The sequence below is a fragment of the Cantharellus anzutake genome (assembly GCF_015039405.1).
Source record: "Cantharellus anzutake strain C23 chromosome Unknown EI90scaffold_62, whole genome shotgun sequence".
Lineage (NCBI taxonomy): Eukaryota > Fungi > Basidiomycota > Agaricomycetes > Cantharellales > Hydnaceae > Cantharellus > Cantharellus anzutake.
The window spans coordinates 53,711-75,537 of record NW_024067012.1 but is presented as its reverse complement, the minus strand read 5'-3'; the positions used below and the strand labels follow the sequence as shown (position 1 = coordinate 75,537).

Sequence of the window (21,827 nt, the reverse complement as noted above, 5' to 3'; positions counted from 1 at the left end):
TATAGTCTCTTTGTATCTCTGCTTCCTCGGGTTTTCATTGTCAGGCACCATATTCCTTCGATATCCTTGATCCAAGAATTGAATGATTTCGGGCATGACGATTGAAGACCGCAATAACAATAATGACAATATTCCCCCTTTGAATTTGGGAACGTCGGTCGCCGGATCTAGTGAAGTGGTTGTCACATCGAGCCGCCACAGATGAAGCTTGACCAACTCACTACCCTACATAGATGTCGGCTATGAAGCCGTGGTAAATCTCCTAATCGGAACACGAGCTTACAATCCTCATCGTGCCACCGCCAACATGTACGGCCGCCCTGGCAGCCTGAGGCCTCTCTGACCTACGAAAAATTTGCGGCTTAACCGCTATAACAATACGAACTCAATTCCAAGTGGCACAAAGGACAGTGTGATGCTACTGAAGTCATTTACGTGATGTCATTTTCTTGTATAATCTGACCATGTGGCCCCCAGATTTTTTCGGTCCAAAGGATCCACCTCAGAGTGAGTTTACCCAAAAGATTGTGGAACTATTGCCACGGACACGAGGCCGAGGTAATTTACCTTTTCAACGGATTGCTATACAGGGTATACAGGGAACGAAGCGACGCCGTGTTGCAAACGAACCAGTACCAGTAGCAGTACCAGAAGACCAAGTTCTGCTTTCAGTCAGAGCGCGAAACGCCCTCAGTATGTATTTGGCCCAGCGGAGTACGGTTATTACTGGTTGGTTGGTGACACACCATAGGTCTCGAGCACAGAGATAATAGTGAACAGCGCCGAAAAGGCACCCTACATAAATCAGTGTTTCGATGGCTCCGCAAAGACCATTGCCGGCTCTTTTAACGCGTTCAGCATCGATCTACTTCATCCGCTAAGTAAAGCGCCTTCCTCTTGTGAGGGGTATCTGGGGAGACATAACCATAACCAGCGAGCGCAATCCGTCGATTGTGACGAACGACGACGCATCAAAACAATGGTTAAACTTGTATATGCAATCCTACACTCCTCCATCCAGCGAATCCATCAACACCGTCGAGATGATGCCAGAAAAGAGCGACTCAAGTCGAGCGGAAGATGCCAATATCCCTGATCGTTTCCTCGGCAGTTCCCCCGCTTTGCACAAGTACCAAGAGCAGCGAAAAACCCATCAGATTGAAGTGTCCAAGCCACAATAAGAAAAGTGTCAGCTAATTCATGACAACTCGGATGGTTCCGCAGGGTGCCACCTGCAGTTATATTTGGACCACGATGAGAAATTCCGTCTTGAACGACACCGTTGAAGACATGTTGGATGAACAAGCCATGACGACGCGCCGGTACGCATATCATGCTCATATCAGTTATTGATATCATATCCTTTATCCATATACTACATGTTTCACTGTTTGGTGACGCCACTGGCACTACGTTCCACATGTAGCACTAATTCGCAACATATTTCTTGTCTGATATGTATCTTGTTATTGCCTTAGCCACTTATACCGCTGCGTGGTTACAACGTTATGAGAGATGATCTTTCCCCCGTCGTTCGAGTGTCCCCCGGGCTGAGTGGCTGTATAATAATAAGATGAATAGCAGCTGGAACAAAGTTGACCGCAGTAGCCGGGGGAATGGTACAATGATAGGGATGTTGATGCACTTTGAGCCAGTTGTTCGGATAGCGCAAGGTGATGAACCATGGGATAACGGGTGGCTCCGTCAATTCAGCAGATGGGCATGCACGACCCCTTCCCAGCATCATGAATACAAATCCCCACAATGAGATGCAGTTGCATAATTCGTTGAAAGCACATAGAGTAAGTAAAGACTCCCATTTTGCATACTTTGCATTGCCCAAAGAGATAAAAATGGGTGTGCACCATACAATTGAAGTATAAATTGACCCGGAAAAATTCATCAGTATTTTTTATCGGAAACGTATTCCATAGGAGAGAGGGTGTGCGATTGATAGATACATACATAAGGTGATGAAGAAATGATGATAGGAAGAATGCGAATGCATAACAACATAATAGATAGCCAGTTGATTGACAACGGAGAAAGGATAAATATGTAATCGAGACGATTGATGCCAACTCCGCTACCATAAAGCTTACGTATGTAAGCAAGGCCAAATATTGTGTGGTAGGTTCGGGATAATGCAGGATGTCAACTGGTCGCGCAACTCGTACGGCGGCCATGGAGCCACTCGCCGGCAAGACGATGTTGGCATTCAGCCTGTGTCCGAAGCTTCTGCAGCAATAGTGTCAATCCAAAAAACTGGCACCAGTCTCACAGTCACCAGAGATGCTGGGCTGCATTTGCAATTGTTCGGGCCCTCAATCATTCCCCCTCTCCAATAGACCCATAGTAACAGCGCAATACCGCAAGCTCAGAGAAGTGGTTTGCATGGACGCCCGATACCGAATAAGCTGTGCCATTTCTAGAAGTCAGTCCCTCTATCTATAAAGGCTGCTTCAGCCTTATGTTGCATGGATGTACGACACCGAATGAGTCTGTGCAGAATTCATGGAAGCCAAGAGGTTCCTGGAGATCATGATGAGTTGGCTTGGGTGCCAACTGACTTTCGATTGAATGATAAAACCAGTTAGGTTAGGAGCCAGTAGGAACCATTATCCCCATTATCCCCATTTAGCGTTCATACTATTATTGTGCTGTGTAGACGTGCGCTGTCGCGCTCAAAAATCGGCGTGTATACCTTCATTAAGTCCGTCGTAAGAATGAACAAGTGACAAGGGAACATTCGTAATCATCACGATTTGTGAAACAATGGAATGGCAACTCGGAATGGAGGGGGCCCAAAATGGGGGAAGCCGACTGGGGCGGTCCAGCCACAACGCTTTCGCTAGATGTCGCTTTCTGCGGCAACAAATGTATCTGGATGTCCGCCGCTGTGAACTGGCGTCTTCACATCGTCAGAAGTATTCCCGCTGTCTTTAGGAAGAATGACCGGTACAAGATCATCATCCGTATGCGGCCCTTCTTCCGAGCTGCTGTCAATCGTCCTACTAGACAACGAGGCAACGGACATCCTATCCCCAGGCGATCTGGCTGCGCCACTGTCTTGGCTAGATACCGAAGGATTCGAGACGTGGGGAAAGGCGAACGCGGAAGGTGCTACTTTTGAGAAGAAGCCAAGCTTGGAGCGGAATGAGGACGGTGGAGGTGGTGCTTGGTTGATCGAAGTAGCTGAAGATAAAGGCACATTGCCTGTCGTGGGGGAGCCATCATACATGTACGATTGAGTTCTATCGATAGAGGGTCTAGACAACGAAGGGGTGCTTGAGGCCGAAGATGAAGACGAGTCCTTCCAAAGTCTCAAACCCCAGCCAGCAGCCGCCTTTCTCCCAGAGTCCAAGCTTTGATCCCCGTGTTTATCCACGCCAGTGTCTGTCGGCAATGGAGGGAGCTGGATATTAAGAAAATCTGGCGACTTCAACCCGTCTTTCCCATCTGAGGGCGAGGAACTAGATGCGATAAATTCTCTCAATGCGCGCAAGCAGTCCTCGCTCGCTTGTCTCGCCTCCTTTGCTTCCATCAAAGCCACCTTTGTGGCAGACAATTCAGCCTGAAGCGAGGCAATCTCTGCGGCGGAGGGATGTAGTTGGTCCGTTAATGTATCAACAGGTGGTGATAAAGAGCGGGGAGAGGGGTTCGTGGCATAAATAGGAGTGAGAGGGGGTGAAGTGGGAGAAGCAAGAGAAATATCCAACACCGGCAAGGTCTGGGGAGGCGGTGAAGACGGGGCCATGAGATTGTCTGTCATGCTTGAAATCCTCCTGTGTGAGGGGTTTCGCGATTGGGCAGCAGCTGACCCACTTCCGCCAAGCTCATGCGCTTCGTATTTTGGGATGTAGAGGTCCCCAGCGTACTGGCGCGCTTCGATAGATCCGACTGCAAACGCATGATGCTCCTCCTACTGTCCTCCAGCTTGGAACGGAGCATGGTAAGCGACTGCTCACTCTCGGTGTATTTCTGTTCCATTTCTACCAGTTTTCCCTCCGCAACATCTGCGCGCGCCTTTACCGTGTTGTAGTTCTCTTCAAGATCCGCGTTGCGCAACTCAAGCTGTGCGGATTTAGTCACGGCGTCATGCAGGGCGGTCGCGAAGTTGTCACGTTCGCGCTTCAAGGTGTCTCGGAGTTCGACGACGATAGAGTGAAGGACCTCAGGATTAAGAGAAGAAGGCGAGGGAAAGGGCTCGTTCTCATGGCTTTTCATAGTGGCGGAGTGTGATACTTCGTTATCGAGTTCACTATTGAGTTGGTGTTCGAGTGCGAGACTTTGGGTAATCGAATGGTGTTTCCCGTCACTCTCGTTAGGTAGAACGGGGGGAATGGTTGCCCCAAGCTCTGGCGCATGGTCCAACACGTCGTTTGGGTGTGGATGCTTCTCCATCCGAGCAGGTTTTAGAAAAGCTACCGCAGCCACACGCGTGTCACGTCAACGGAGAGAAAATATAGGCTGTACAGCGCAAAAACCAATGAAGTCCGACGGTAATCGTGTCCAAATGGTTCTGGGATTGTCGACGACGTGGAAGCTCAGACGTGGTAACAATACAATTCTCCTCGGAGTTACCGCGATCCGTTAAAGAGAGGCTGGTCACCTGCCTAGCGATCAGTACGGGCGGGATGCTTATGTAATGCAAGCATGCACAGCCCTCGATCCGGGACCTTCCAGTCTGGCACTACGTCTTGGCGCTTCCGCCGTCACTCACACCTTAGCCAGTAGCCGCCTGATTCAACTCAGGGATTCTATATTTGGCGTACAATGGGAAAGCTCAAGGACGTCTTCTTGAAACAACCCCCATCGTTTGTGAAGAAGAAAGCATATGATCTTCACGGACAGTTAGGTGAAGGGACATTTGGAAAAGTGCTACGCGCTACTTGGGATCCAGCGAAGGATGACACCAATCCTCCTGGAGTGAAGGTGCTGGGTCAAAGTGATGTTGCGCTGAAGGTCATTTCTAAGAAAAAGGTCAAAGGCAACGAACAACTTGTCTGGGGAGGTTAGTAGATACATTGTTCTGATAAGTCTCGATTAACAATCCATCCAGAAATGCAGGTGCTGAAAGGGTTGGACCATCCCAACATTGTGGGTGTTTATGACTGGAATCATGCCCAGTTCTCATGGGGTCTAACTGAAGGGTGTTTAGGTCAAGTTCTACGAATGGTTCGAATCCCGAGATAAATATTACCTAGCATTTGAGCTTGCTATGGGCGGAGAACTCTTTGAGCGGATATCAAAGCGCGGGAAATTTACAGAGGCGGATGCTGTTGGTGCGCCGCATAGTCAATATTGCGTTGCATTTTCTCAGCCCTTTCCAGCTGTTGTGCGGTCCGTTTTGTCCGCTATCTCTTACCTCCACAAGCACGATATTGTGCATCGCGATTTGAAGTGAGCCTTTCCCATCGGAAGTGAATCATTCTCGTTCAGCTTCTTCGACAGACCCGAGAATATCCTATATCGTAATCAAACTGATACATCAGACGTCGTAATTGCTGATTTTGGGATGTGCGTCTCATCGCCTTATTATCCTCACATGGCATTGAATTCTGCTTCCAGCGCCAAGCACTTGGAAGGGGATGAAAAGCTGATGTCTTTAGCAGGGTCGCTGGGTTATGTCGCCCCAGGCAAGTACATGACTCTTGGCGGCTCCAGATCCTTTATTTCGATTAATCGCCCTTAAAGAGGTTCTGTCACAATCGGGGCATGGAAAACCTGTCGATATTTGGAGTATGGGGTTGGTTGTTACTTTGTTGGTACATGTTTATAACGCTAAGATCCGCGCTTACAAACAGAATCATTACGTATGTAATGCTTTGCGGGTACTCCCCGTTCCGGTCCGATGTCGCCAAGGATATCATCGCGGAGACCACACGAGGCCGAATCGAGTTCCATGAGCGTTATTGGAAAAAGATATCTCAGGAGGCGAAGGACTTTATATCATCACTGCTCAAGACCAATCCTGATGAACGTCCAACCGCGGAAGAGGCGTTGCGGCATGCAGTAAGCATTAATGATCCAGTGTTGCAGATTCTTCTCCTGACCGCGTAGCGCAGTGGCTAACCACCCATATGGCTTCAACCGAGCACGACATTTCAGTCGGTATTAGGGAGAATTTCAATCCGAAGCTCACATGGCAAAATGCAATCATCAAGGTCAGGGCGGCAGGTCGCTTCAACGCGAATGCGCTTATGGCAGCGCAAAGAAGGAATTCTGTTACAAGCTCATTATCTGCGTCAAATGCTAGCATAAGCAATCCCAGCCACCTCAGCACTGCCAGCGGTGGGTGGGCCACTAGCGAGGGCGAGGGCGAGAATGGGGCCCTTCGACGCTCCAATGCAAGCGACCACAAGCTCCACGAATCTCCGGGATCACCACGATTGGACCTGTCTGGACCAGAGGAGAAGCCTAATCCCTCATTTACCATAACTCCAGATACTCCCGTACAAGCTGGTCGTGACCTTACTCCCTACAGCGGCCCGTCTGCTGAAGTACCTGCTCAATCCACGGAATTATCCCATGCAACACACCCTGTCCAAGCTGATGCGTTTAGGCCGACCGAAGGGCGAAGCCGCATGCCCGGCAGCTTCCACGGCGATGAAGATGAAGAATTCGACGAAGCCGCCCCTCAGGTTCATGAGGAACGTAATAAATTGCATGGGCTGATCGGAAGAATGAAAAAATTCGTAGTCGGATAGTCTATGTATCTTGGATTGCTTCATATGTATGTTCTGTAGCTTCATTTCTGTTTTTGTTTTGTGTTAGGTCAGTGCCGCTCGACGTTGATTATGATTTTGCTGTAGGACCTTTTTTTAGGAACGGTACCCTTGTATAATTATACCCTACCTTCGCACTTAGAAGTCAGATCGAGAGCTTCGATGGTATCGATGGTATCCACGAATGATGGTATGAAAGAGGCTGGCACACGCCCAAACAACGGTCGCGGGCTTGGCTGCTGACGCAGTACAAACAAGATGTACCGCCCAGCCCCCCATGCAACATCATATATGATGTTGTCTAGGTGATATTTTTGGTGCGTGCGTACCGGCCAGCCTTCGTACGATCGTGATGCGGAAGATAACTAACGCGAACCCTTCTTCCCATGTGTCGCACAACGCCGCTCATTCTTGTATTTCCTCAATCATGCGCCGCTAATGCTCCTCACGTTGATGAATGGGGCTGGCAGGAGGATGTACACGAGTAGAAGACACTGGCATACGGACACAAACAGGGTCACCGATCAGCATTCTCCGGCCTGTTGAAATTGGACCCTGCCGGCGCCGATTTCGTGACCATGCACTTCCCTAACAAATGGGACATTCAAGTTCTTCCATATGCTTCAGCGCTCAATCACATCTCCTAAAAATCTACTATAAAATGCTTATAACACCAATCTAGGAGCACTAGAGAGACTGCTCCGTTTCCCTGTCTTTCGATCGCAATGGCTGTCTACGAGGCGAATCCGTCGTTCGGCTCTTTTGGCCACGAAAAAGACCTCGAGGTGAACCGTAAGTAATGTGCTAGGAATTTGGACCATGTTCATCCAACCGTGATTTCCAATAGAAAAAGTTTTCCGGGCCACCTATGATGACATGGACGATCCTAACCTCGGGGAATCCCTCGGTCTCGGTGGCCTCGAAGATGACTCCCCTTATCCGGAGGTCAGGTCAGCCGTCGCAAACACTGATGATCCGGACATGCCTGTCTCGACTATTCGGGTTTGGTTCCTCGGAATGTTGATGGCGATTATCATTCCAGGTCTCAACCAGTTCTTGTGCGTACTAGTATTTGGGCCTCTTGACTTTCTCCCTTTGCTAATGGGATATTCTCAGCTTCTTCCGTTATCCGAGTGTTAGGGTGGGCCATTTGGTCGCCCAACTGATCTCCCTACCAATGGGTCGCTTCCTTGCACATGTCCTTCCAGATGTCAAAATTTTCGGTCATGGTCTCAACCCCGGCCCATTCACTGTGAAGGAGCACGTTTTGACCACGATCATGGCGGGCGTGGGTTTTAACAGTGCTTACGCCACAGATATCATTGCTGTTCAACGAGTTTTCTACAATCAACGATGGAATTTTTCCTGTAAGTACCTGCGATCCTTGTGGGCTCTCCATGATGTTAACATCAAACATTTCAGACCAATGGTTCCTTGTGATGTCCACACAACTCATTGGTTTCTCCATGGGTGGCATCACTCGTCGTTTCCTTGTGTCTCCTCCCAGCATGATTTGGCCTGGGAACCTCGGTAGGTCAACGATTTTACCCTCGAATTACCTGCACATTAACACTATTCAACAGTGTACTGTGCACTTTTCAACACACTGCACTCTCAGTATTATGCTGGAGTGGGTGACCGGGGAGGAATTTCCCGCGAACGTTTCTTCCTGAGTGTTTTCATTCTGGGAGGGATATGGTACCTCGTCCCTGGGTACCTCTTTACCGCATTAAGCGCATTTTCGTGGGTTACGTGGATTGCGCCTAACAGCTCCACCGTGAACACATTATTCGGATATTCTTCTGGTCTTGGAATGTCACTGCTGACCTTCGATTGGGCACAAATTTCTTACGGCGGTTCTCCTCTTGCAATGCCTTGGTGGGCCCAAGCTAACGTCATTACGGGTTTCGGTGAGTAACACAATACACACCGATGATTTTTGACCGTAGATCCCCATCCCTCAGTGATTTTCCTCTGGATCATTGCTCCTGCTATGTATTTTTCAAATGTTTGGTATGCCAAGTATCTCCCGATACTGAACAGTCACGCATTCGACAACACCGGTGCAAGGTACAATGTCACACGGATTCTTACACCGGAGAACACTCTCGACATTGCCAAATACAAGGCGTATTCACCTCTGATTCTCCCTATCGTTTTTGCCCTTTCCTATGGGCTTTCATTCGCCTCCGTCACCGCTACTTTGACGCATACATTCTTGTACTTCAGGAAACAGATTTGGGTCCAAAGCCGACGCGCGCTTTCGGAGCAGCCAGACATCCACGCACGACTTATGAGCCGTTATCCTGAAGTTCCCGATTGGTGGTATGCCGTTATCTTCTTTTCAATGTTCGCCTTCGGTATCATCTCCATCGAGGTTTGGCCATCGGGACTCCCCGTTTGGGCATTTGTTGTGGCATTGCTGATCGCTTTCGTGTATATCGTTCCTATTGGAATGATTCAAGCCATCACAAAGTGAGTTTGTTTAACCGTAATGATGTCCCAGCAAGTTGTTCATGATTCCACCCTTAGTCAGCAAGTAGGGCTTAATGTCATCACGGAACTCATCATTGGTTATGCTCTTCCCGGTCGTCCAGTTGCCATGATGATGTTCAAGACATGGGGGTACATTGCCATGGCCCAAGGCCTTATCCTCAGTTCTGACTTCAAGCTTGGGCATTACATGAAAATCCCTCCCCGCCCCATGTTCTGGGCCCAGGTGATCGCCTCGATAGTCGCCCTCACGACCCAGCTTGGAGTTCAGTCGTGGATATTCAGCAATATTCATGGAATGTGTAGTTCCAATGCTGTGAACGGCTTCATATGTCCTGGTACAACGGTCTTCGGGACGGCTTCCATTATCTGGGGTGTGATTAACCCCGAGAACATGTTCGGAAAAGAAAACCTTTATCATCCACTACTTTATTTCTTCCTAATTGGCGCGATACTCCCGGTTATTCCATGGTTTCTCGCCAGGCGCTATCCAAACACCTGGTTCAAGTACATTAACATTCCTGTCGTTTTCACCGGCACTGGTAATATTCCCCCTGCTACTGCGGTCAACTATGTTCCGGCTGCCATCGTTTGTTTCATCTTTAACTACGTCGTTCGCCGACGGAATTTCTCATGGTGGTCCAAGTATAATTGTAAGTGACAGTGGTCATCATCGTCACGAATTGGCTAACGACACTTTTGTTATTGTAGACGTGCTTTCCGCCGGTCTGGACAGTTCAGTCGCAGTTGCATCCGTTCTCGTCTTCTTCATCCTGCAATACCCCAAGAATGGGAGTATCGGGGCAAACACCATCCAAGTTTGGTGGGGAAACACCGTCTATGCGAAAACCCGTGATGGTTTGCAGGTACCGGCACTGACTCCTGATCCTTCCACCGGTACATTTGGGCCAACCAGTTGGTAGATTTTCTGCTTTCTTATTACGAGACATCTTGTGTTGCGACCCTATATATTTTTCTTGAGTCGAAAGGGATTACATCCATATAACGGGTTGGAAGTCAATTGCACTGGTTCAAGAGACCATTGAATGGAACGATCGACCTCAGGCCAACGAAGAGAGGAAGTTACTCGCGAAAATTGCATATATGAATGTATGGTGAGTGGGGCCGTCCTATCAGGGATCACAGAGCGGGACGAAAAAATCTGCGTTCTACTTTACTATTTGCTTAAGAAGCCAGGCTTATGTACTCGTATTTATTGGAGAACTGTAGCGTACTACGTGCGTCTCATAATTTTGTACATACTGAGTATTCTTTTTTCGGACTAGAATACTCGCCTTGCTTCGCAAAACCTGCACAGCATGCATGCATGCAGTCGACAACAATTTAAAGGATGTGAGCTGCCATTCCATTAATGTGTAAACGCTCCCTTAGTATGAGTGAACTCGACTTCGAGCTACATTTCTTCTTGGACGAAGTGTTGGAAGAAGAGGACAAGCGGCGCCGCTGAACGAACTAAACAGGAAGATGAACGTCGAGTGGGAGCTGGCGAAAGGAGGCACATGTGAATTAATTAGGGCGGAGATATAATAATTAAGGCAAGAGAGCCAGAGGGCAGTGAATACGAAAGATAAGCAAGTAAAGAACATGTAATGGGATATTACGGAAGGAGAGAAATGAGTCCGACGTCATGCTGGTATTATATACATGTTGCTGACATATAAGCTAGGACAACGCATTTCCCATGCACAAGTACTGGGAAAAGCAAAGGGAGCAATATCCTAATCGGTTTGGGCAGCTCATTGCGTCGTAAAAGCCCCGTACTGTTGAAGGCATATCATAGCACCAAATAGGACTGGTTTTGCTGACCCATTTGTCCACCAGACATGTCTTCCCGCTGACATTTCTCGCCGAAGAATTCCTGTGTTGTCTTCTATAACATCTTTTGAAAAAAAAAATATCATGGATATAAACCTTTGCGTCTGCATGCAGAACACTCGTCTACTTGCCCCGCACCACGTTTCTGAGTAACGAAGGGGAGTCAGTATAATATCCCATGGAAGTGTGGACCGTAGAAGGTTAGCTTGCCAAGCTGTTCCGTGAGCCAGTGATCAAACATCATGGTACCAGCAGACCCTCAACTTGTTGGCCATCCGAGGCATCCCGTAGCTGAAAGCTTTTTCAGGCACATTGCTGGCTCTATTTCGCAAACGCCGCGGCGAGAGCCCGCGATATTATTCTCCTAGAATGGGTTCGATAGAGCGATAGAGGTAGGCAGGATCCCTGCATCTATTAGAGGAACCACTGTCAGCATACATCTCGAAAGGTATTAGGCATCACTGAGTGGCATCTAGGGCGAGCATAATAGCTGGTCACGTCCCGCCAGCGGCCAATGACTCGGAACTCATTTAATGCCGAGTCCAGACCACGCTATCAGGTTTTGGTGGAGAGTCGAACCTTTTGCTGGAAGTCACTGGCAGCATACAAATCGTGAATACTCAGTATGCCACTGATATGGCTTCACTGTTTCTCACGATGCAGCTACATTCCAGATCCCGGGTGTGCCACCATCCAGGGCACACCAGCAGAGATGTAAGCTAAGCCATCATCATCCTGATGGCTTTTTCGCGGCTCTCGGCACCCAGTACAAAGCGGAGGAACCGAGGAAGTGATCAGGCGCACATGACTTGGGTCCCTCTGTTCTGGCGTCATGTAAGGTATCATCGATACAGATCTCGACGGTGTCGATGGAATCACCAGATGGAGGTATGGAGTGTTGCGTACATAATCGTTCTGATGCGGGGTCGTTTGTGAGCTAGATAATCGACGTGGTGACAGCCATTGCACTCGCTGGTTACTCCGGACACCCCCAGAAGACAAAGGCGATTTACTTAATGAGGGAAATAGATCGTAAAGCGAAACAGTGACGGAAGTTGGAACGTGAACTTGCTGTCACGCGTATGGGTTACCACACGAAGACGTCATGGGATCTGACACTGGGGTGCCAAAGAGCCAACAATATATGGTCTTTGCAGCTAAACCAGTATTCCGCTCGTGACGGAGCACCAATTTTCGTACGGGCACCTTATCGGCCCTGTTCACCATTAGCTCCGCGCTTGAGATCTATGATTTCCACGGGTGTGTTACCAACCAACCAGTAATGACCGCACCCCGCTGAGCTAAATACACACTGAGGTCTTTTCATGTTCTGACTGAAGGCAGAAGTCATCTCCTAGTACTGGATCGTTCGCAACACAGCATCGCTTCGTTCCCTGTGTTGAAAAGGCAAATTTTCATGCATTCCCTCGGCCTTGTGTCCGCGACCATAGTTGCACGATCTTTGGGGTAAGTTATTCTGAAATAAATCCCTATGAATCTGGGCCGAAAATCTGAAGAGCATATGGACAGATTATGCAAGAAAACAACGTCACGTAAATGGCTTCAGCAGCACCACACCGTCCTTTATGCTCCTGGCGTATGATCAATTGGCTGAGCTTTTCTCATTATTGTATTGCTGGAAGCAAGCTATAATGGTCAAGCCGCAAATTTTTCGTAGACCAAAGAGGCCTGCCAGAACCGCCGTACACATTTGCGGCATGATGAGGATTGTAAGCCCGTAGTTCAATCAGGAGGTTTACCACACGGCTTCATAGCCATCATCTGAGTGGTGCATTTTGTGAGTTAGTCGAGCTTCTCCAGATGTACTAACCAGGTCCGGCAACGGGCGTTAAATGGGAATATTGTCATTAATGTTGTTGCGGTCCTCACACCCGTCGTGTCCGAAATCATTCAATTCCTGTATCAACGATAACAGGGAGCATGGAACCCGACAACGGAACAGTAGGGGGACCCTTAGAGGAAGCAGAGAGACGAAGAGATTGTAAGGAGCACAGAGATGAGATGAATGGGGAGACAGTCCCCCTAGGCGTTCGAAGCCGCAAATGTACGGTAGATGCAGGCGCTAGCATGATATTACGCGCGATGCCCAGGATGAATGGACTTTGAAGGTGTGTCAAATTCCAAATGACAGGGGGTACATGACAAAGTTCATGTACTATCCGTTAAGCGTCCATGAGCGACGCGGAAGTGAGCGCAAAGGTTGGATCAAAATGGAACGACGAGTCCTCATGGAAGGTCCGGCTAGCATTAATGCGGCGCAAGATGCGCGAGACTTTGCTTCTTGACGTAACAATGCATGGCGGTCATTGGCGTGTCATTTCCGCAAGCCATACCATGTGTAATTCGCGGATAAAGAGCATGGGCAATGGTATTACGCGCACTGCTAGCGCCTGTCCTAAACACCAAAGAACGCGGGCTCGATCTCAGTAAGATCGCACTGGAATCATCCAAGAGACTCTATATCTCATCGACGTCCATCCATTGTTCACCTAATAATTTACGACGCGATAGCGTGCGTCAACATCGAAGTAAACGTGCGAGTCACTGTGAGATACTGGCCCAACGAAGCTTTGTGCAGCGCCCGCATCAGTGCAGTGCTACACTCGGATTGAGTGTATTCATGCCAGAAGAGATGTTCCCCAAGCATAGGAGTGAGAACACGGGGGATCTCCGGTTGGACTTCGTGTTCCAACTACATTGCTATAACGAAGGGTGTGTGCCTCAATTATTCCACCCATATATACACCCAACCCCAACGACTGCAACTATTCGAAGTGGCTCGTTATTGATCCGCGGAGAAGCACCATCCCGTCAAAGCCGTCAGAGACAACGGTGAGTAGAGAGGGGGTTGAATTTAAAGTTCATCCCGTTAGGACCCCATGGTGCAACCATCTTGCGGTTTTTTGGTTTCATTTTTTGAGTTTCCGTTATAATGAATAGTCCATTCCCTGAGCGCGCAGGCGTAGCTCACGCCTGTGAATGATCATCGCAACGAGAATTACACGTGTCTCGCCGAGAATGTGTAAAAGATATCATCGTGAGTTATGTTCACGCATTAGTGGGTAAATCAGAACCAGGGCAACGTGTATGCCCACTACTGGGAAAACCCAGAACCACCATAGAACTTCGATGGTCACTATTAGCATTCCCAGAGCCGGGGCAGCGTAAATAAGGAGGAACGAGTCCAATTGAAATGTAAAAAGATTGTTTTATCCTGTCGCAGTCGCAAGAATATTGCTCCGGTTCTGCATCAAAAATCCGGCTGATATAGCTCTTGCAATCGCGAGGCAAACGAAGGTAGCGTGCACTGAGTGGCCAGACACCCAGAATTGCAACAAGCTCGTCATGAGTGATGGCAGTGAGACAATACATATGACAATATGATCATGACAATATAATTCGGACAACTCCGCTACAGCACAGCTAAGACAAATGAGACAAATAAGATTGCAAAATGTAGATTTGATTTGGAGAAAGCGTTCTTTTCGTGCCTTCACGACATGCAATGTTTTGAGTATACCAAGCGCACGATGCCAGCACTAAATACAATCTCGAGGTACAACATGATGTGGGGATATTCCATTTTAGTTGTCGTGGCTGTTGCGATGTTTGCTACTTTTACACAAGGACAAACTCAGATATATGAAGAAGAGAAAAGGGACGGAAAAAGGAAATGGCAGAAAAATGATCATGAAGCCAACCAGCAGTGAAAGCTGTTCAGAGATGTGAGGCAAGCATGCGAGAGAAACTTTTTTCTTCAAGAAAACCAAACAATGAAATGCGGTCCTTTGCATGCAAAACATGGCCGAGAAGGCAAGAATTAGGGCGAAGAATGACATAAAGGAAAAAAAAAAAGGCATTCATGCGGAGTGTACGAGATACAGCTTGAGAGATAGATGCATCATCATGGGGTATTGGCAGAGGCGCTCGCCTTTGCTATAACGCTGGTCTTAGAGACCCATTTAAATTGTTGATTTCTAACCTGGCGCATTTGGACGAGAGTTTTAGATCCTCTCGTCCATGTCAGCTTCGTTAAGACGGCTGCCACCAGGCCCGCTTGAGTAATCAAGCGGGCGCATATGATTCACGAAGCGAGTTTGACCTCGAATTTTGTTCCTTCCCCTTTCCGGTTCCTCGTCATCATCATGCTCCTGTTCATCAAGATCATCGGAGAGATTCGATCCTGCCGACCCGTGTACATCGGGCGATCCGTCTTGCTGAGGTCCACTTATCCCACCCTGCCTGGTGTTGAAGAGTGCATCCGTGCTGTCATTCTCTTCTTTTACGATGGGGCCGCCATTGGGATGACCCTCGCGGTGGGGTAGGTTGCCAAAGTCTTCGCCATGGGGTCCCAACTGACTAAAATCCATGAAAGGGAAGTCAATGTGATTAGGGACCATTCCTTCATGCAGGGTCATCAGTGCAGAGGATGATCCCAAGAAATCATGTTCGCCACCACCATTCGGGCGCGGAGGAAGATCTCCTGGCCCCCTATAATGTGCTAGCTCATCCTCTAACTCCTTGTTCCGCGAGGACTGCGCGCGGACCAGTTGCTGCAGGTATCTGAAACAAGGGTAGCCGAGATAAAAAAAATGTCTTGACAAATAAAAAAATATCAACCCTTACCTAATGTAGTCAACGCTCTTCCGAAGGATGACACCCTTGTTAGCTTTCATTCCATTGTGAATGGCATTCGCTTCCTCGTCGCCATTAGTTCCACCTGGGCCACCAGCTATCAAATTTTCGGGAGACATTTCGTTCGTCGAAATTTCAGCCGAAAAAGTGCTAACTCCCGGGTTCCCGTTTCCGCCCGCTGATGGTCCCTGCTGCTGCTCCACAAGCAAACAATCGGGGATAAGAGTAGAAAGTTCGCTAATTTTCTCATTGATGTTGTCTCGCCGTCGACGTTCAACGGCATTATGAGACTCGCGTCTGCGTCGTCGTTTTTCGTTGAGCAGTGCAGCTCTGAGAAAGGAATGCGGCATGTGAACAAGCTGATCTACTGAGGAACGAACTTCCCGAATGCTACTACTCACTGCTTGGACGCGACATCCCCCCCGCTATTAGGAACAAGAGCCTTATCCTCAGGCACTGCACCTCCCAGTGGGACGCTTTGGGGTCCAGTGAAAGTGGCGTAAGATGAGTTTGAAACATGATCGGGAAGAGAGAAGGCAGTTTGTTGAGAGTTGGGACTAAACATCCATGAATTTGCAGGCGATTGTTGTGGTGGTGCTGAATGTATATCCGGAATGACAATAGACATATTCGGTGTTCCTGCAGTGGGGCCCATGCCAGATGACGATCCGGGAGGGGAGGGGGAAGAAATGCTCGTGGTACGCTTCTTGCCTACTCGAGAACGACTTGCACTAGGCAGGGACCTCACACCGCCAGCGGCCGTTCTGGTCCGGGATCGGGAACGAGACGGACTTTGTACTTTACCAGAACTAGGAGGCACATTCGCAGCTACTGCAAAGAATTGGGATGATCAGTACGTCGGTTCGCCAACATATGAGCGATGGAAGGTAAATGATGAGTCGGACGTACGCATCGTGTTCAGGCGCGCCAGGGTGGGCTGGGGTTGGCCCGGCAAAGACGCATTTGCAAATTGTTGGTGACGAAAATCATTATTCACTGGTCCATGATGATGCGGAGGATCGCCAAAGAAGTTGCGCTGAACCGGTGAATCGTTGCCGAGGCCACTGTCTGGGGTGCCTCGAAAGTGGTTAAGATGAGACGGGAAAGAGGAGATGTCGAAAAGCTGTTGATGCTGAGATGGCAATTGACCGTGTGGATGACTGAAGTCGATTGCGTTTGGGTGTTGAGGCTGGGGATGGTGTGAATGGGGGTATGGTAAACCTTGTGCGGGTGGTTGTTGCTGCTGTGGCTGGACATTATGCAACTGACCATTCCGATCGTCATTGGGGTCATTACTCATCATTGATGTTAGAGCGTCCATGACTTCCATATCGTTAAATTTTCTGAACGAGGAAGGGAAGACATCGGAGTTGGAGGTAAAGTAGTTTGCAGGTTGGTCGAGAAGGGTGCTAGGAGATGGAGGTGCGTTAACGTTTTGTGAAGCGCTAGGTACCTGGAAGCCTTCCTGTCTTATTTTCGGAGTAGATGAGAGCGACTGTTGGTGTTGAACGTAGAACGCACACATTTTAGACAGGCAGGAGGGACAGTGATAAGTGGGAGGAAGCGTTGACCCAGTCCCCTTGAACGAGTTTAATCAGATGACTAAGCGAGGTATATAATTCAAACCCCCGCAACCTGCAACACCTTCCCTCCTGGGTTTATCTTGTTCCCTTCCACTCACTAAGATCGATAGAAATGTCTACTTCCCCGAACCTCTTTCAGCCTGCTCCGCCCATGGCACCGTTGTAGGTCTCTTTGCCGTGGCCCTGGCCTTTGGGTATGATTGGGGATAGCCACGGCACTCTCCGGCTACACGCTCCCAGGCTTCATTTGCCGAAAAGACCGTTCGCGACCACTCGCAGTGGATGATGCTGGAAACAGACACAAATTGCAACTCCCCTCCAAGTTATTAGTTCTCATCCAACAAGAGACAAAGATGAGGACGGGTCCTACCGCGCAACACACCCATAACAATATTGCATTCAAATGGAGAATTACAATTCCAGTACCCAAACAAGATCCGCTTCCTTCTCTTGACGATAAATCGTGCGCAGGATTACGTGATAAAACAAACGGAGGCCAATCACTTACCCCAAGATTTCCATCATAGACAATACTTCAATAATATCAACTTGCCATTCGCGCAAATTCAGCAATGGCCCTTCCATGATGCTTCGAGTGGTGCAAATGGACCAAGAAGCGTGCCGCTTACTACGTGGACAAAACATGGCTCGGATCGTGCCTAATGCAGAGGGATGTGCCTCTCGCTAACGAAGTGAGGCACTGCACTGCGCCAAGGACCGGTAGAGGAGTTCATCTCCTAGGCGGCTTAGCAGTTATTCCCTCCGATGACAAGCGGGTATGTCTCAGCCGGATGCAGGCCTTAGCGACAGCCTTCGCAAAGAACCGATAGTTACCAAACAGATTACAATCTTGGGATAGCCGTCGGCAAGCGCCGCCATGAATGAATGTGTGATGCGAGTGGCGCACCACCACCACGTTCTGGGGACCAGCCACCAATCGGCCCCAGAAGATGGTCCACTGGAGCTAGCTGTCGTTCGGCTATGCGCCGGCAACATGCTCGGCGATTGACGGCAGTTGGACCGAACGTTAATAAGCAGTCAGTCAGTAACAGGGAAAAAAAATCTGAGCGAGAACGGCAATAGGGTCCCCGAAAATGAGGGAAAACGTGAGGAAGCCCCGACGGACCGTTTCAAGCTGAATGAAAGTCATGGATGTAGTGACAGCTAAGTGGTCAACCCATCGGGCATGATCGTGAGGACAAATTTTAACGGAGATCCCGGCGAAGTAACGGCATGGTGGAGTAGCGAAGCAGCAGGTTCCCTCGTAAAGCATCCGCATCCTACCAGCACTTTCATGGGTCGTGCGAGCAGTTAAAACGGAACGGTATATGTGAAAACAATGATCTGATTCTACGGCGGAGATGGATGCCCGTGCTGAGTGTGTTAGCGCACAGATCCAATAGAGCAAAAGCCACACGAGGCAAGTACAAGTGAAAAGTTTTCGAAAACAGTGGCTGGCTAACCCCGAGGCGCGGCCGCGCAGTTGACGATTTGGGAGTGTTGACTCAAGAGTCTGCTGAAGATTTCTATTTGTGGTGGCACAAACCACTCAAGGCCAGGTGACGAGAAAGGGCTTCAGAAGACTGCATATCCTGGGGAAAGCGACATCCGAGTTCGGGAAGCAACAATCTAAAGCCGGGGAGGGGTTGAGTGAGGAAATCGTCCAATCGATGGGTCTTATATAGGTTTGATGACGGTAGTAAAGAATCATGAGCGTCCTTTTGCCAAAAGGTCATCTGAAGTTGCTAGTCAGATGCGAGTCCAGCGTGATCCAATATGAAAACACAGATCTTTGGGATCTTTGTTTATTTGGAGGCTGACCATGTCACGAAAAAGGAAGGAATGTCACGCGCGTCAGGAAATGAAGTCACGGGCCTGTGGTGTGACCATTCGGGAACCACAGAAACAGGAGAAACGCGGCAAACCTGTATCAACTGACAGACGAAACCTCCCCCAAAGTAGAACTGCTCGTTACATGTGCAATTGCTGGAGTGGCTCAGACAAACCAGATTAGAGGCCCAGGTGTGGAGTTAAATAAGCGGAGAATCCTTTTGTGCCAAAAAGTTATAACTCTAGAACACGTTTTTGCAGATGATTATAATGGGAAATGACGCGCTGAACGCGGGTAAGGCTTTGATGTGGGTCCTCTGATACCTGAAACACTAAGAGTTGTATGTTGAGGTGACTTTCTAACTTCTAGCTGGAGGTTGCCGCAAAAACCCAGACCGGAAACGCATCACGTGTATTTCATCGGCCGATAGCGGATTTTTAGATTCATTGGAAACGAATGTTGTCGATTTTGCGTGCTTCTTTTAAGTATCGTGCGATTCTACCTTGCTCAAGACTCCTCTTAACGCGCACAATGGCAAATGCACCATTCCCTAATGATTTTGTAAGCTTAGTGGCTATAGTTATGTCCGCATCGCGCTGATGACAATCCCGTTCCCTCCAGAACCAGACGTTGTATGCCCCCTTGAAGGAGATCGACCCTGAGGTCGACGATCTCATCCATAAGGAGACATGGAGGCAGTTTTCCGGCCTAGAGCTTATTGCCTCTGAGGTATACATTGCTCGCAACTGCTTTTCCGGTACTGCCTCACCTTTGGACATGCAGAACTTGACCAGCCGTGCGGCTATGGAGGCAAATGGGTCAATTTTGACCAACAAATATTCTGAAGGTCTCCCTGGAGCCCGCTACTACGGCGGAAATGAGCACATAGACGTACTGGAACGACTCTGTCAAAAACGGGCATTAGAAGCGTTTCATCTAGATCCTTCAATTTGGGGCGTGAACGTCCAACCGTACTCTGGTTCGGTATGTACACTCAGTCTATAAAATAATATGGCGGTGCAACCGTCTGACCCACGCCTATTGAGACTGCGAACTTTGCTGCTTTCACCGCCCTCATCGAGCCACAGGATCGAATTATGGGCCTCGGCCTTCCAGACGGTGGACACCTCACCCATGGATACTATACTGCGAAAAAGAAGATTTCAGCTTCTTCGATCTACTTTCAGTCATTTCCTTATAGTCTTGACCCCACAACTCAACTCATTGACTATCCCGGTCTTCGCAAATTGGCTCACTCTTTTAAACCAAGATTGATCGTTTGCGGTGCTTCTGCCTATCCCAGAGATTGGGACTATAAAAAGCTTCGTGAGGCCGCTGATGAACACAATGCTTATCTGCTGGCGGATATCGCACACACCAGTGGTCTCATTGCCTCTCAGGAGTTGAATAATCCCTTCGAGTACTGCGATGTTGTCACCACTACAACGCAAGTCTTGAAATCCACTCACAGCGTGACCTTATTCTTACGTGAGATTTCTAGCCATAAGACTCTTCGTGGTCCTCGTGCAGGTCTCATCTTCTTCCGAAAAGACCGCAAGGGCTCCGAAGATTTAGAGAACCGCGTAAACATGGCTGTCTTTCCTGCCTGCCAAGGTGGTCCACACAACAACGTGCGTGTCTAACTTTCAACATAACTCTGGGACTCACAATAGTCGTTCGACCCACTTAGACTATCGCTGCTGTGGCTGTTTCCCTTAGGCTAGCCGCTCAGCCGGAGTTCAAGGTTTATGCTAAGCAAGTCATCCAAAATGCTCGTGTACTGGCTGAGGAACTCCTCAAGCACAATTACACTCTGCAAACTGGTGGCACGGACAGCCACCTGATCCTTTGGGATTTAAGGCCTCTCAAGCTTACTGGCAGCAAGGTTGAGAAGATTGGAGATCTCGTCGGCATCACTATCAATAGTACGTATCTTCTTTCCATAGTTCTTTGTTGTGTTGCTGATTTCACTTTTTCAAGAAAATGCCGTTTCTGGCGATGGTGAGTCAATGTCAGCGAGGTCCACTGTGGTCTATGATGATTGATCACTCCCAACAGCTTCGGCTCAAGTACCTGGTGGTATTCGCCTTGGCACATCCGCACTCACTTCACGTTCTATGAACGAGGAAGACATTAAAATTGTTGCCGACTTCCTCCACCGTTCTGTCCAACTCGCTCTTGTGCTTCAGAGGGAAGCTGGCTCCAAGTTGCTCAAGGATTTCGTCCGCGTTGCGACTAGTGGTGACGGTGAAGGCTTCAAGGGAGTTCAGCAACTCCGTAGGGACGTGAGGGCATTCGCGCGCAAGTTCCCGTTACCTGGTGTAGATATCACAACGCTCACTAAACCGGCTGGGCTCGAGGAGGATGACTGAGTCATCTATCACGAAAAGTTGCACAAAACGTTTAATGATTAGGACTTCAACCGTCCTGTTACACTCCCCGTCAGCATTCACCCAAAACGAAATCATCTAAGCATCCACTTATGTTCCGCATCCATTCATCCATTTGACTTGTGCATCATTTTTATGTACATTACGGACATTCAACATAGTCCATTTGGAATACATCTGATTAAGAACGTTTGTCCGAATTTCATTGCGCGGGTGAGTTCGGACGCGATATCGATGTGTCGTGTTTGCAGACTCGCTTCTGAGCGGTTTGATGGTTTAGTTTTGCCCTGCATGCATGGTGCGCATGCAT

At 48.8% G+C, this 21,827-nt stretch overlaps 6 protein-coding genes across 6 annotated transcripts; 4 read left to right on the top strand and 2 right to left on the bottom strand.

Annotated features, from left to right (window-relative positions):
- Positions 1-2,851: 2,851 nt before the first annotated feature.
- EI90DRAFT_3019635 (uncharacterized protein) lies at positions 2,852-4,404 on the bottom strand (the record flags this gene model as incomplete). Its single annotated transcript, XM_039057386.1, has 2 exons — positions 2,852-3,765; positions 3,822-4,404. 2 exons carry the CDS (start codon positions 4,402-4,404, stop codon positions 2,852-2,854), a joined length of 1,497 nt encoding a protein of 498 aa, XP_038911418.1.
- Positions 4,405-4,776: 372 nt separating this feature from the next.
- On the top strand, positions 4,777-6,710 carry EI90DRAFT_2934939 (kinase-like domain-containing protein; the record flags this gene model as incomplete). Its single annotated transcript, XM_039055130.1, has 9 exons — positions 4,777-5,014; positions 5,063-5,100; positions 5,162-5,285; positions 5,334-5,403; positions 5,455-5,520; positions 5,572-5,629; positions 5,700-5,749; positions 5,808-6,015; positions 6,069-6,710. The coding sequence occupies 9 exons, from the start codon at positions 4,777-4,779 to the stop codon at positions 6,708-6,710; spliced, it is 1,494 nt and encodes a 497-aa protein (XP_038911417.1).
- An 894-nt stretch (positions 6,711-7,604) lies between these two features.
- On the top strand, positions 7,605-10,144 carry EI90DRAFT_3146892 (uncharacterized protein; the record flags this gene model as incomplete). The annotated part of the gene is made up of 7 exons (XM_039065469.1): positions 7,605-7,786; positions 7,845-8,095; positions 8,151-8,258; positions 8,312-8,638; positions 8,693-9,203; positions 9,261-9,874; positions 9,933-10,144. 7 exons carry the CDS (start codon positions 7,605-7,607, stop codon positions 10,142-10,144), a joined length of 2,205 nt encoding a protein of 734 aa, XP_038911416.1.
- A 3,436-nt stretch (positions 10,145-13,580) lies between these two features.
- On the top strand, positions 13,581-14,788 carry EI90DRAFT_3292183 (uncharacterized protein; the record flags this gene model as incomplete). Its single annotated transcript, XM_039067318.1, has 6 exons — positions 13,581-13,790; positions 13,854-13,910; positions 14,019-14,053; positions 14,138-14,242; positions 14,302-14,436; positions 14,502-14,788. Exons 1-6 carry the CDS (start codon positions 13,699-13,701, stop codon positions 14,786-14,788), a joined length of 711 nt encoding a protein of 236 aa, XP_038911415.1. The 5' UTR covers positions 13,581-13,698.
- Positions 14,789-15,598: 810 nt separating this feature from the next.
- EI90DRAFT_2346614 (Myc-type, basic helix-loop-helix domain-containing protein) lies at positions 15,599-16,313 on the bottom strand. The gene has a single exon (XM_039052905.1). It carries the CDS (start codon positions 16,061-16,063, stop codon positions 15,701-15,703), a length of 363 nt encoding a protein of 120 aa, XP_038911414.1. The 5' UTR covers positions 16,064-16,313; the 3' UTR covers positions 15,599-15,700.
- A 3,099-nt stretch (positions 16,314-19,412) lies between these two features.
- EI90DRAFT_2346760 (hydroxymethyltransferase) lies at positions 19,413-21,740 on the top strand. Its single transcript, XM_039052906.1, has 9 exons — positions 19,413-19,434; positions 19,497-19,688; positions 19,755-19,856; positions 19,911-20,111; positions 20,174-20,615; positions 20,679-20,758; positions 20,818-21,052; positions 21,108-21,128; positions 21,186-21,740. Exons 2-9 carry the CDS (start codon positions 19,584-19,586, stop codon positions 21,497-21,499), a joined length of 1,500 nt encoding a protein of 499 aa, XP_038911413.1. The 5' UTR covers positions 19,413-19,434; positions 19,497-19,583; the 3' UTR covers positions 21,500-21,740.
- Positions 21,741-21,827: the final 87 nt, after the last annotated feature.

Coding starts and splice junctions, on each gene's coding strand:
- EI90DRAFT_2346614 (XM_039052905.1), bottom strand. CDS start 16,063: ATGCCGCATTCCTTTCTCAGAGCTGCACTGCTCAACGAAAAACGACGA.
- EI90DRAFT_2346760 (XM_039052906.1), top strand. CDS start 19,584: ATGTTGTCGATTTTGCGTGCTTCTTTTAAGTATCGTGCGATTCTACCT. Junction 19,689..19,754: donor CACCATTCCCTAATGATTTT/GTAAGCTTAGTG, acceptor CTCCAGAACCAG/ACGTTGTATGCCCCCTTGAA. Junction 20,112..20,173: donor TCCAACCGTACTCTGGTTCG/GTATGTACACTC, acceptor ACGCCTATTGAG/ACTGCGAACTTTGCTGCTTT.